Source organism: Papio anubis, chromosome 6 (assembly GCF_008728515.1).
Source record: "Papio anubis isolate 15944 chromosome 6, Panubis1.0, whole genome shotgun sequence".
NCBI lineage: Eukaryota > Metazoa > Chordata > Mammalia > Primates > Cercopithecidae > Papio > Papio anubis.
In genome coordinates this window covers 59,989,347-60,004,131 of record NC_044981.1, presented here as the reverse complement: position 1 = coordinate 60,004,131, position 14,785 = coordinate 59,989,347, and the positions used below count along the sequence as shown (strand labels likewise).

General features: G+C 33.9%; 1 protein-coding gene across 1 annotated transcript in view; it reads left to right on the top strand.

The window, feature by feature from the left end:
* The first annotated feature begins 6,547 nt into the window (after positions 1–6,547).
* Positions 6,548–14,785, top strand: part of LOC103883754 (protein eyes shut homolog) — a 331,946-nt gene continuing 323,708 nt past the window's right edge. Inside the window, exons 1-2 of the mRNA XM_021936790.2 lie at positions 6,548–6,552; positions 7,448–7,572. Coding sequence (XP_021792482.2) covers positions 6,548–6,552; positions 7,448–7,572 — 130 coding nt within the window. The remainder of the gene's footprint in view (positions 6,553–7,447; positions 7,573–14,785) is intronic.

Below are 14,785 nucleotides of genomic sequence, written 5' to 3'. Positions count from 1 at the left end.
TCTGTGAGTCAAGAATTTAGGAGCAGCTTATCTGGGTGGTGCTGGCTTAGTATATTTCAGGAGGTTGCATACAAGACGCCAGCTGGATTACAATCACATAAACACCTGCATGGGGTTGAAAGATCCCCTTCTGTATTTACTCATTGGTCAAGTTTATTGGACCAAGTGGCTATTGGTCAAAGCTCCAGTTCTTTTCCACGTGGGCCTCTTTCTGGTGATACATGAGTGTCCTTAAGATAGAGCATCTAGCTTGCCTCCCCAAGAGATCTAAACAGAGTAGGAGGAAACTACCTTTCCAATGACAGGGGTGAGGAGGGGGGTTAGACTTCATTTCTTTTGCTGAGAAAAGTATGAAAGAATGTGAAAACTACTGCAGTCAGACTAAGTCCCAGTTACTCAATGTGGCAAACTGTTAAATAATGCATTCTTATGTGACTTTTCCTTTTCCCTGTTTTGTTCTTTCCACTCCTTCATTTCTGCTTACATGGATCACCTTCTAAATAAACAACCTGCACCCAACTCTGTCTTAATTTCTTCATACGGAGCATTTCAAATTAATGAAGTTTAAATACTGTCAATATCAATATGTAAAGCAATATTTTACTTAAAACTGATATGAAATAATATCATCTATAAAAAGGAACTTATTTTGAGTTTTATTCATTCATAACTACTGAGACAGTTGTAGTTAATGTCCTTTTAACCTAAATTCTTGTATATGTCTACATACAATGTCAACAGTTATTTAGACAATATTCTAGTTTTTAAAGTGGTTTCAGAGAACTTTGGTTTATGTTACAATAATTGCTTTCTAAGACTAGCTCCTCTTAATCTGTATGCATAATTGATAGTAATAATAGAATTACTCAGGATAAAAGTAAAAATGCTAAATTAAAATGACCTTCAAGATACATAATTTAAACAACACTAAAATTACTTATTTTATAATTCAATTTGGATTATGCTTTATGCAGTTTACTTAAGACTATAATAAAATTAAATTACAGATTTGAAAATACATATAATAATTAGATTCCAATCTATCACAATCTCTGCAACAAAGCAATGAAATGAGTTTAAAATACCTGTATTTTTAAAAACTTAGAGCATATAATGTGATCAATTGAGTAGCAATAAAAATACCGAAATGAGAAGCAGAATAATATTGAACTGATCAAGACCATTCTGGTCAGATCACTGGCTTTGCCTATTCACTAGACATCCCCTACTTATCAACCTGATGCTCCTATTGTGTTTCCCAGAAGCATAGTAGTTTACAATATCATCTATAAAAATAACGTTTTATAAAAGAAAATAAGTCAAATTTGTAAGTCCATGGTCATTCATCTGAAGGATGAATATAAATAGAAATATGTGAATTCCAGTGACCTAGATGAGCTAGATGACAATTTCTGATCCAGTTAGATATTCTGGTATATCATTCAGGACAGAGAAGAGGTCAGGACACATTGGTAAGTGAAGTGTAAAGTGGTTTGGTTTGGTTTAGTTCATGGTTATTCCTCAGAACTATAGCTTCTTATGTAAAAACAAGGCAAAAATTCCAAACCGTCAAAATGTTTGGCTACAGCACAGGTAAATAAACAAAATTAAGCAGAAGTAATATCCGAGGTTTGTAGATTTCTAACTGGGGGCTTCCTGTTCATGATTAAGTATGATCAGTTACTGATAGAGTACTATTCAGAGATATATATACACTTATAATTTTTGCTTATTTTAAAGAAAATAAGTTATGTGTAGTTGTGGTCACTAATTATTAAAAAAGAAGATAAGTCATAGAAAAGAACTGTTGTAATTCTGAAATTGTATGAAGTCATTTATTTACATATCTGATACTTTTCAGCTATGCTAACTTGAGAATTATTGGCTTCAGTGAAGTTTATAAACACTTGGCTTCTGAGCATTTAATGTTTTAAAGTTGATGCTTTGCAAATATAAAAAGTCATGTTATAACATTGTTCCTTTCTTGACAATTATTAAACTGTCAATTCTATTATCAAAGCCCAGCAAATGGGCTATTAGAAATTATAAATGTAATATAAATAGAATATAAATTTAATCCTTTTTAAATGTAAATATTTCAAAGGCAAATAAGAATTTTAGTGAGTGTATGTAACTTGAATTAAGTCCCATTTAAATTAAAATATTATCCATCTCAAAAAATTAAAAAAAGGTTTCTGAATAGAATAGATTGTGGAGGATGAAAATTCAGTTTTTGAACTCTTCTTATTCTTTCTTACTTCAGTTGTATGATAACAGACACATTTGTCTAATAAATAAAATAATTCTGGAGAATTACTTTGTTATATGCCTCATAATTTATCGTAATAAATGAACCAAATGCTGTTTTTGGAGTGGTAAAATCTATAAAATTCCCATGGACAAGACCAACAGGGACATGGGCTATGCATTATCTTTAAGGAACAGAAACAAATGAAGAAAATAATGAAAAATAAATACTACCATGTTGGCCTTAATAAATGTGAAATAAAAGCAGCTGTATCAAAGGAACATATCAACGACAATAGTGAGGGCCTAAAGGAGGATTTTCAGGAAGGGCTTGGGTAATAAGTGGTGACTACCAGAATGGTTATGGGAAAGTATTCAGGCCAGCTGGTTATCCAAACAGCTGCAAACCATACAAAATAATTTCATTTACTTCTTATCTTCAACAACAGGTTGTAAGACAGCACTTTCCAATTTGAAGAATCATTTGGGAGTGGCTCCTGTCACCTGTTAATAGCAGTTAAACTAAATCTTTTGTATCAATAAGCTAAATGGAAGCATGACGTTGGGTCCCTCTAATGTTAAGTTCTGAGTTCTCATTTTTAACAATTGTTTTCATTATTGTATTTTTAGTTGCTATGCTGAAAAATCAACTTGCCTTTTATGCTCCTCCTCCTAGTATTGCAGAGCAATTCTTATGTTAAAAGCCCGGTGTGACAGTGTCATTATGTCGTAGTGTTTAACAGTTTTTAAAAATCCTTTTGTATAAACAAGTTCAATATGTAATTTCAATCTGTTGGACATTCTATTAAAATGTTTATAAAGTGAATAAATATATATGGGATAAAAGTGCTTATAATATCAATATAAGTAGCACAATTTCCCCACGTTATACATTTTTACAGATCATTGTGTAAATAGTTTTGTGAAACATAGGGTTATAAATTGTTATGCACTTCTGTTTTATAAGTATTTTCAAAATCTTTCCTCCATTCAAGCTAAGAATGTAAACATCACATAACCTTGAAGGAACAAAGAGTAAAAGTTTAACGTTAAGGGTTTAAAATTGAAATAATAGGCTCTTTGCAAAAACAAGATGACTGCGTTAACACACCCTGAAATTAGCAAGTGTAGTTCATTCCAGGAAAGCAAACCTTAGCATTCATAAAACATTTAGTATAATTCACTATATTAACACTTGATCAAGAAAAATACACATGCTTGTGTCAATCATTATCATATCATATATCATTTAATCTATATGATTATATATCAACAGATGAGTAAGTAAAACCATATAATGATCTTAATGGATGCACAAAAAATCACTTGACAAAACCTCATTTCCACTCATAAAAACTGTCAGAAAAACTAAGAATAGGCCTGGTGCGGTGGCTCACGCCTGTCATCCCAACACTTTGGGGGGCTGAGACAGGCAGATTATGAGGTCAGGAGATCGAGACAATCCTGGCCAACATGGTGAAATCCTGTCTCTACTAAAAATACAAAAATACACACACACACACACAAAAAATAGGTGGGCGTGATGGCGCAAGTCTGTAGTCCCAACTACTCCGGAAGCTGACGCAGGGGAATTGCTTGAACCTGGTTGGCAGAGTTTGCAGTGGGCCGAGATCACGCCACTGCACTCCAGCCTGGCAACAGAGAGAGGCTCCATCTCAGAAAAACAAAACAAAACAAAACAAAACAAAACAACAACTAAGAATAAAAGATAACCTCCTTAACCTAATAAAAGCTGCACTTAAAAAAATAACTCAGCTAATATCATTCTTAATGATGAAAACTAAACCCTTTCTCCTTCAGATTTGATACAAGAAAGCACTTCCTCTCACAACACTGCTATTTAATATCCTACTAGAAGTCCTACTGACTGCAATAAGATGAGGAAAAGAAATAAAAGGTATGCAGATTGAACAGGAAGAAACAGAACAGTTTTTATCTACAGATGCAATCATTACCTTTGTAGAAGATAATTTTCTCTATAGAAAACTCTACTATCTACTATTTTTGACAAAAAGATCTTGGACCTAATAAACTAGTGTAACAAGGTTTGCAGGACATAAGATCATCATACTGAAGCCAATTGCTTTCCAGTAATGAACACTGGAATATTGGAAAGAAGAAACATAAAACAAAACAAATATACCACTTAGAACAGTAAACAAAAATGAAGCATTTAGGTATAAATCTAATAAAATAATTATAATATCTCTATGTAGAAAACCATAAAATATCTAAAAGAAACCAAAGAAGATATGTGTAACTGGAGAAATATTTCTTAACAGAAATTGAAAAAATCAATATCATTAAGATATTATTTCTTACAACTTGATTTATAGATTCAAAGCCATTTCACTCAAAATTCGGGAAAATATTTTAAAAATATATATGAAGAAATTATTTCAAATTATTTATATAGGTACTTGTCTTTTAAAAAGGTGTGCATGACTCCTCATCTCTTAAGCATGGGATGTGCAAAGCAACTTCCCTCTAAAGAGTAATGTTGATATAATGTGATGAGAGCCTTTTCTATGATGTCTTTCTCCCAGAAACCTGTAACACCAGTGTAACCATGGGAATAATATTAAATCTAAATTGAGGTATAGTTTACAAAATACTTGACCAATGCTCTTCAAAACAGTCAAGGTCATCAAAAACAAGGAAGTATGTGAAAATATTACAGCCTAAAGGAGCCTGAGGAGACATGGCAACTAAATGGAATGTGGTAGTCTGAACAGCATTCTTGAACAGAAACAAAAGACATTAGATAAAAGCTAAGGAAACTGCAATAATACATAGACTTTGGTTAATAATAATGTAATATTGTGTCACTAGTGACAAACATACCATGTGAATGTAAGATGTTAACAATAAAGGAAACTGGATACAGAGTCTATGAGAACATTCTGTGCTACCCTTGCAACTTTTCTGTTATCCCTAAAATTATCGCAAAATACAAATTCCATTAATTTTTTAAACTAGCCTCTTTAAAAAATATTTATTAGGTAAGTAGTTTTTTTCCTTTGTAATGAAAATTAAATGTTAATATTGTTCATAGGTAAGAACGTAGACAAATGGACATTTTATGTAACTCTGCCAAGAATGTAAATTGATAATGTGACTGGGCAACATAGCATGACCCATTTTGTATAATGGACACACAGAAAATTTCCATTTTATGTAATGAACACACACACAAAAATTAGGCAGGTGTGATGGTGCACACCACCTATAGTCCTATGTGGGAAGCTGAGGTGCAAGGATTACTTTGAGTTTTATATTACAGTGAGCTATAATCAGGCCACTGCATTGCACTCCAGCCTGGGCAACAGAGAAAGAACCTGTCTCAAAAATAAATAAAATAAATATATTGGTAATTTATTTTCGAAGAATAATTTATGATATTCAAGGAAAGACAATGAACACTTCAGTTATTAACAAAATGAGCCCTGAGTTTTTTTTGCATATAAGAGTAAACCACTAGTGATGAATTCCTCTAAAAAAAAATAAACTGCTATGGGTTTCTTTTTGCTACAAAGATGGGGAGGTTCACTGTGGCACTGGGAATTCAAATGCTGAAGATTTCATCTTGGCAGTGCAAAATCAGACCATCCATTAATCCACCCACAGTAAAGGCAAGTCTTATTATTTGTTGGTCAGGGAAATCTTCAGCTAGGTAAGGATCTAGCACAGTGGAGTTACTAACATTCTGGATTGTCTAAAATTCACAGTTATCTAGCTTCCGCTGGGTAGACACAGTTGCAGTGAAAAACACAACTTAATTTTTATATCACCTCAGCAACTGTGTATCCAAATAAAACAGAGTGGTTAAATTTGGCTAGCTGATTAGTACAGACCAACAAATTCTACTTTTGCAAATTTGCTAGTCTTGCGACTTTGGTAAAGTTATATATTGTGAATAAGTTTTTAGTAAATATTAGCTGTGATAAAATTTGTGATTCAATACTATATAATGATCGAATTTCTATTTATTTAATTTATCCTTTTTCATCAGCATCACCCCAGACTCTGCTCTCCCACATTATATTTCAACCATTCAGACCTACTTGCAATTTCTGGATTAACTCACACTCCTTTCTTATTCTTGCCCTTGAATATACTCTGCCATGATAAAAATACATTCCTCTATATGCTGATTATAGCATTTATCATATAATTGTGTCGGCTACTTGTCTATTTTCCCAACTAGGCTCGGTGCTTCTTGAAGGCAGATGCAGAGTTTTACTTTTGTTTCTAGTCTTAGCATTCATAAGATAGCCACATGTCGTAGGCACTTGACAAATCTGTACCTATAGCTATGGACATTTCACTTTAATCAATATTGTGGATCCTCCATCAGTTCTTGAAGCATGGTTTAACAGCTGACATCTAAATGGTTTATATTAAAGCATCCCTAAAATATAATAAGAGGAGGTACAATCATCTCTGACCTATTGACTCTTTCCATATCTCTTCTTCCAATTATGGAGCATACCTTTCATGACATGCCCCCAATTGCTCCATTTTAAGAGTCTCCTAGAGACCTCTGTTTTATTTATTTTCAAATAGTTCACTTGGATTTAAGCAGATACATGCAATAATATAATCTCTGTATTAGTTTCCTAGGAATGACATAACAAATTACCGCAAACTCATTAGTTTAAGAGAACAGAAATGTATTTGTCCGTGGTTTTGGAGATCAGAAATCCAATTAAAGTGTCAGCAAGGTCATGCTTCCTCTGAAAACTCTAGGAGAAAATTTGATCTTTCCTCTTCCAGCTTCTAGAGGCTCTGGGTGTTCCTTGACTTAGGACTGCATAACATCAGTCTTTATGTGCATGTTCACATGGCCTTCTCCCCTGTGGTCTTCTGTGCTTGTAAGAACACTTGTCACCGGATTTAGAGCCCACCGAGTTAATTCAGAATGACTTCATCTCAAGATACTAAATCTGTAAAGACCCCATTTCCAAACAAAGTCACATTCACAGATATTTAGTGTTAAGTATTATATACATACTGTTTTGGGGCCACAATTCAACTCATTGTCACTCCAAGGCAGGCTCCCAGTTATATGTTGTTGGAGCTCTGAAAACATGTTTGAATGATGGAATCCCAAGATAAAAAGTGATATTGCTCATGTGTATAATATATGCAAATTTTTTTTCATTTTTTTTTCCCTTAGATGTCTTCCTGGGTTTTCTGGTCAATTTTGTGAAATTAATATAAATGAATGCTCTTCATCACCATGTCTACATGGTGCAAACTGTGAAGATCACATCAATGGATATGTTTGCAAATGCCAACCAGGTAATTATTTTAAAAATAATAAGCATATTGCATATATATTGTAATAATACGTATGTTTATGTAAATGTATATGTACATGTATGTATAATACGATTTTGACAATCCACTCCGCCAATACTGTTGTTGACTATTGTTCAAGTTCTAAGCAATGATCATTCTTTAAAACCATGAAATGAACGTTGTGTAACACTAGAAAGCAAGCACTTAGGCTGTCATCAGGAAACATTAACATTTAGAGTACATACCTTATTGATGGATTTTCTAAACATATGTAAGCCTCATACTTCTGATCTTTGTATCAATTATGCCTGGCACACAGCAAGTACTTTATAAATGTTAGCTCTTATTAATATTGACATTATTATTTCTTCCAACAATTGTCAGCACAGAGATGGACAAACTGAATAAACTTGTTTTCTTCAAGGAATAATTGCTGCTATTGTCTAAATATTTGTGTCTCCCTGAAATTTATGTGTTGAACCCTAATCAACAATATGATAGTATTAAGAGGTGGGACTTTGGAAAATTATTAGGTCATGAGAGTAAAGCCCTTGTAAATGGGATTAGTGATTTTATAAAGTAGACCCTAGAGAGCTAGCTGGCCCCTTCCACAATGTGAGGACACAGCCAGAAGGCAACATCTAAGTACTGAGAAGCAGGCTCTCCACAGCCACAGGATCTGCCATCAACTTTTTCTTGTACCCTGCAGCTTCCAGAACTGTGAGAAATACATTTCTGTTTTCTGTAAGCTATCCAGTTTATGGTATTTTTGTTATAGCAGTCTCAAATGAACTAAGAAAACTACTCACTAAAAATTGGCCTTTTTGACCATCTCTACCTTTGGTCATATTCCTTTAGGTCTATATTGATATAAGTGACTGGTGTTCATGCATTTTTTTCCTTCTTTTTTCTTTAGTTCTCTAACTGCAGATTTGTTGCTCTTTTCCTACATCTTCTGCCACTCATCTTATTTTCAACATTCAGTTACAACAACCCAAAAGGGATATTGAATGCCTAAATTTCCTTGAGCAGCAGTAATTTCTCAGAAATATATGTAGGGGATATTTCTGGTCACTTAAAAAAAAAGTTGTTGAGCCAGGCATGACAGTAGCATGCCTATAATTCCAACTATTTGGGAGGTGAGGTGAGAGGATTGCTTGAGCCCAGGAGATGGAGGCTGAGATGTGCTTTGATTGTATCTATGGATAACCACTAAACTCCAGTTTGGGAAACATAGCAAGGCTTCATCTCTTAGAAAAAAAAATCACTATTTACCTACCTCACAGAAGTCTTCAGAAAGCCTATGGAAACCCTGGGGTTCTGGGCTTCTGGTTATTGGGTCCACTAAGGAAATAATAGCCATGTGAGTATTAGGACTAACATGATTTATGTGAAGTCATACAAACTAGTGAATACCCATCACCTGAGTGTCATCCACGTACTATTTAGAAGTTAAACATCACTCATAGACCTACTCTGTGTTTTGAACATTCATTACTAGTACTAGGTTTTATTTGGTCACATAGAACATCTGGAGAACTTTGCACTTCCCTTTTGAAATAACCACCTGTGCATAAAACTGGAACTCTTGTAGGTAAAATAAGTAGAATGAAATTAAAGTTTTCTTATGTAAGAAATGAATACCATTTCAAACATTTTGCCTCTTTCAAGCAAAAAATATCTTTATTGAGTCCACAAACACTTAATACTCTATGGTAGCTAGCATAAACAATAAAAAATTCTACAAAAACAGTTAAGAAGTAAGATACCCATATAAATTTTGTTTATTGTAACAATAGGTATCTTATAACTACTAGATTCATTTTCTGTTTCATGTTAATGAATGTCTTAGAGGTGTTAGGTTAGTTTTGATGTTGTAGGTTGATTCCACTACTCCGGATTCACTTGGAAGCATGAGGATATTTTTAAGCTGTTGAATCATTCAGGCTGCTTTTCAGATCCCTATTGGGAAGCAGAAGATCTCAAAATGATATCCACCTGTGCTGTTAGGCATTATTCAAAATCTGCTAATACCTTTGACTTAAGAATTACACTCTTCCCAACTTAGTTATGGGAATGAAAACTAAGCGACAAACGAAAAAAACAAATTTGTGGAAAATGCTATTGACACGTCCCCAACACTCCTGTCTCTGCTCCAGCCATAGCTCTTAATCATGCCAATCCATCCTCCCTTTAAAGTTATTTAAGGAATAATTTTGTTCCTGCAGATTACTCTTCATCCCTTTCTCATTTTCTTGATGGGCATAGTTTGCCATGGTTTCAGGGTGTTTTCATTACCACAGTAAAATTAACTATCTTGTGTACAATTTTATAGCTTTGGCAAATGCATAAAGTTGTGTAACCACCCTCACAGTAAGGCAGTTAACCACTATCCTCTAAAATTTTCTCATGCTGTCCCTTTGTAATTAACTCTTTACCCCCAAAAGGAACTGATTTTGAGAGAATACTAATTATTTCTCCATAACTTTTATTGAAAATTCTACCTTTTTTGAGCACTTCTTTCTCCTATGTATGAATTTTATATTTCAAAGGTCAAATGTGTGAGTTCTTTGGCATGTATGTGCTTAGGAAATAATAATAATATCAGTATTACTGCATAGACACCATATTATTTTAGATGTATTAACTAATTAAGTTTTCATAACATTGAGAAAAGGGCATCTCATTTTACCTATCTAATTTTTCTAATAAGTAAACGGAGTCCCAGAACCACTGGGTAATGTCCCATAACATGTTAGGGGCAAAGCTAAGATTCACACCTAAGAAGTCTGCACTGACACTTGTGCATTCATCGTCTCTCATATTCCCCCAAAATGTTATCTTGGTGAAGAGAAACTCCCCATAAAGTTTCAGTTATGCAAGATGAATACATTCTAGAGAGCTGTATCATGCCTATAGTTTATAGTAAATGTATTGTACAGTTAAACATGTCAAATGGTGAGAGCTCATGTTAAATGTGCTTACTACACTAAAAAATTGAATTTACCGATCATTAGAAAACAAAGGCCTTCCAGAATAAAATCCATCAGTGTGGTTCAGCTTAGTCTAGATGTCAGCAATTCTAAACACTGTGAGAATTCTCAGGAAGTCTCCTACCCAAATCTGTTTGATTTTCTCTCTCAAATATTCCATTAGAAAAATATGAAACTTTTCACTCTTCTGAGTAGTTCACAGCAATTTGCTTTCTCCTAAATGCCATAGAAAAACACAAAGACTGATTTGTTTCATTTGCACATGTCCACTTTTCTATGTCATTCATTTTTAAAAAGCCTTAAATAATTCTGATAATTCTTTCCTAGGCTTTGATCTCAGTCGTGCCATTATCCTTATCTTACACAGCTCCAGGTAGAAAACTACACTAAGTATTCCTCTGTCTTTAAATTGGTTAAACACTATAAATCATGGCCATTTTCTTCAGTTGTGGAAATCTTTCTTACATTCATATTATGTTGCTAATTATCAAAATACTCTTGTCTTCATCTAAAAACAACTCCATGGTTGTAACCTGGATAACTCCTCCTCTATGGCAAAAGGTTTTATCTCTTTTCTCCCTTCCCTCTTCATTTCAGTACAAACAGAGCTGCATGAATCCTGCAGTATTCTGAACAGAACACAGTTTGAAAAACTAAATAGTGTTTTCCCCACCAGACATTCTGTAAAACACACTGAAATTTAAACTGGATATAAGTGGATTAGAAGACATTGTAAATGTTGTTTATTTTTGTACCACCAAATCCTAGTAGAGAGTTTGTATCATAATCTGTCCTTGGGGAGTGTTCAGCACATATTGAAAAAGTACAGTACATTTGTGATGGCTAATGTTGTCCAGTCACTGACAGGGCCATGGTAAGCGTAAAGCCCTCCACCATCTCTAGGCAGAAAAATTATATAAATATACCCCTTCCTCCAAGCCAGCAAGGTATAATACTTGACAAGTGGAGTACAGGTTAGATTTCAGACCTCACTCATCCTCCCTGCATGAGTGCTTTGTGCAAGAAACAACCTGAACATCATTTAGGACAGTCCTAATCACAGAGTTCGTCCTGTACCTATATAGGGAATTAAATGGGTGTTTGATCTCATTTCCAGTGAAGTATCAATACAGCTATTCAGATTTTTTTTTATAGAAACAGAAACACAGTGTGTTTTTAGTTGAAATAGTACCATATATAACACCCAGTAAGTGATATCAGAGCTATCCCATGAGGTGCAAACTGAAAGTGATAGGGAACAGTTTATGTATCGCAAATTCACTCAGAGTTGTTCTCTATCCCTGGAACAGTCACTGTGGCCAGATACTTTTTATACCCAGCAGGGGTGCAATGGTGTTTATATTGCTGGTGATGCAAACTTCAAATGCATATTTTGCTCTTAAAGTAGTATTGTTCATTTTGTAGCAGAAATGCTGGACTCTCCTTGGGGCAAAAAAACAGAGAAACAAACATAGATAATATCTGCCTCCAGTAGCCACAATTATTTTCAGTGATGAGGTGGCTGCATTTAGAACAGAAGAGATACAAATAATCTTTCTTTTTAATCAAGATCCGTGAAAAGTAAAGAAATCCTTATTATGAGATAAAAGAGTGTATACTATTGTATTTTCATGAAGATGTACATGTAAATTTTTTAATATATTCTAGAGTTAGACTAAGAAGAGAAAATAATTTTATGTATCCAATTACCAAATAATATATTAACTAGTAAGACAAAGTTATTTTAGGTTTAGTTTTATTTTTATTTTATATTCATAAGATCAGATACAAATCACTATGGTCTCAGAGGGAAAATGAAATGAAAATAAGATATATAAATGTTAGAAGTTGTGACATTTATTTTCATTCGTAAACTCAAACTATTATAACTGTTATGTTATAGACTAGTAATATTAAAACTGGTCAGTATTTCTAGCTGAATATATCAATGTATTTAAAGATTTGGTTTAGTCTTCAATTTAAGATCACTCTAGCTTTAGGCTGGGTGGGTTGGCTCTCTTGAACCTGGGAGTTTAAGTTTGCAGTGAGCTGTGATCATGCCACTATACTCCAGCTTGGGTGACAGAGCAAGACTATCTCTACAAAAAAAAAAAATAAAATAAAAATTTACTCTAATTTTATTACAACATGTCACCTAAAGTTGTCTTTATTTTGCACCACAATTATTTTCAATCATTTATTCCTTATGCACTTACTTATATTATGTGTCAGACATTAGGTTAATACTACAAATTTGACACCATAATAATTTGAATGCTTTTCCTAGATTACTAATGACAATTTTTGGTTTCTGTTTTCAGTTACTAAACTATTTTCTGAATATTTGGTTACCCATTAAGAATGAACATAAAACCTACATAAGACTCAAAAGAAAATATATTTTGTTTCTGAACATTAAAAAATATCTTATTCAACAAATATTTATTTGCCTGATCTATATTTTCTTATTCTGGTCTCATTTCTTACTATTACCTTGTCCCACACCAGTATAAGCACCTATTCATTTTATGCATTTCTTTATACTAATGGGTACCTTTGACACTCACTATCCATTCCCGTGTAGTGTGGTTTCCTGTACTGCGGAGGCAAGAGTATTAAAAACTACGATTTCCAGACTCCCTCAAAACTGGAGTTGCAAATTAATTAAGTTCTGCCATAAGAAACATACCTTAAATCTGAAGGCTCTGATGGAGACCATTTCTGGGTGTCTTACTAGATTCTTCTGGTAAAAAATGTCATGAAGCTATGTGGTTCTTTGCAGCAGATCTCACTGTAGAGTCACTATTTCAGTGCATAGGTGCATTGAAATGGCAGCTCCCTGGTAATCAACTTTCCTTGAATTAGCACAATGGGTTATTTGAATTAGAACTCAAAAATTCTAATAGTGCTTTTCTTTTTCTCATCTTCCTGATTCTGACTGAGGGGACATCTCCCAGAAAGTCATATCTGTGGTTCTTGGTGTTACTCCTACAGCTTTCCTTCCTCTGATAATTTTGTAAGCATCTAATTCCATTCTTCAGATCCTTTTTGCTTAAATAACTAGAGTGATTTCTGTTTCTTGTAATGAATGTTAACTAACTTATTTTCTATCCTTGTTTGTTGTCTTTGATCAAGACAGCCTTAACATTTTTCTCAGTTTGACTAGGATTTAGACAGACTTCTTCCTGACTATTAGTCCTGATCTCCCTTCTTGTAGAGCATTTACTTTAGAAAACTTGTAAATTATTTCTCTGTCCCTTTGAGATGTAAATCTTCTCCCAGGCTGTTTCCCAAGAATCTGGGAGTCATTCCTTCAAAATGTAATCCTGTACTCCGGAGGCTAAGGTGAGAGGATTGCTTGAACCCAGGAGATTGAAGCTGCGGTGACTTGTGATCACACCACTGCACTCTAACCTGGGCACTAGGGCAAGATCCTGTCTCAAAAACAAAACAAAACAAAACAAAACAGCAAAAACAACAATGAAAGAAATCAAAACAAAATGTAACCCTGGAATAGTGCCCCTATTTCCAGTCTCTTCAGGAGAGTAGAAGCCTAACTTCAGTAAGAGACAGTTAGCAAGTACAGGCGACCTATTGAAATTGACCAAATTCCCACCCACCCAAACATCCCCCCAGTACTTTTCCGTTAGCTCACCCGGCCTTTAAAAATGTTCCTGTCCCATTTATTTCAGTGGGGTTGAGTACAAGCTCTCTACTCTATTGTAAAAATCTCTGTCTCCTATTGCAGTACTCTTGAATGAAGTCTTCCTTGTCTGTATAACTTGTCCAGTGCAATTTTTCTTTTATACTTTCCATCTTATGGTGTAAAGCTTTGTCATGTTTTTCACAGGATAAGCAGCAAAGGAAAACTGTGTCATTTTAATTGCTTAAAATATATTTAGAAATATTCAATCAGAAGAGGATACAATATAAAAAAATATAAAATACACTGTAATAAATGTGTATAACTACATGTGTTCTGAGAAATAGAATATTAGCAATAATTCTTGCCACCTCTATATCCCTCCAGGAATATCCCACTCCCTGAAGTAACTGTTCTGAATTTTATATTCAACATTCCTTTAGTATTCCTTAGAGTTTTATTATATATGTATGCATCTCTAAGCAATGTTATTAAGTTACATATGCATTTGAATTTTATAAGAGCAGTTATCAGGGCGTATTTTTATGCAATATGTTTTTATGCTCAATAATATGTT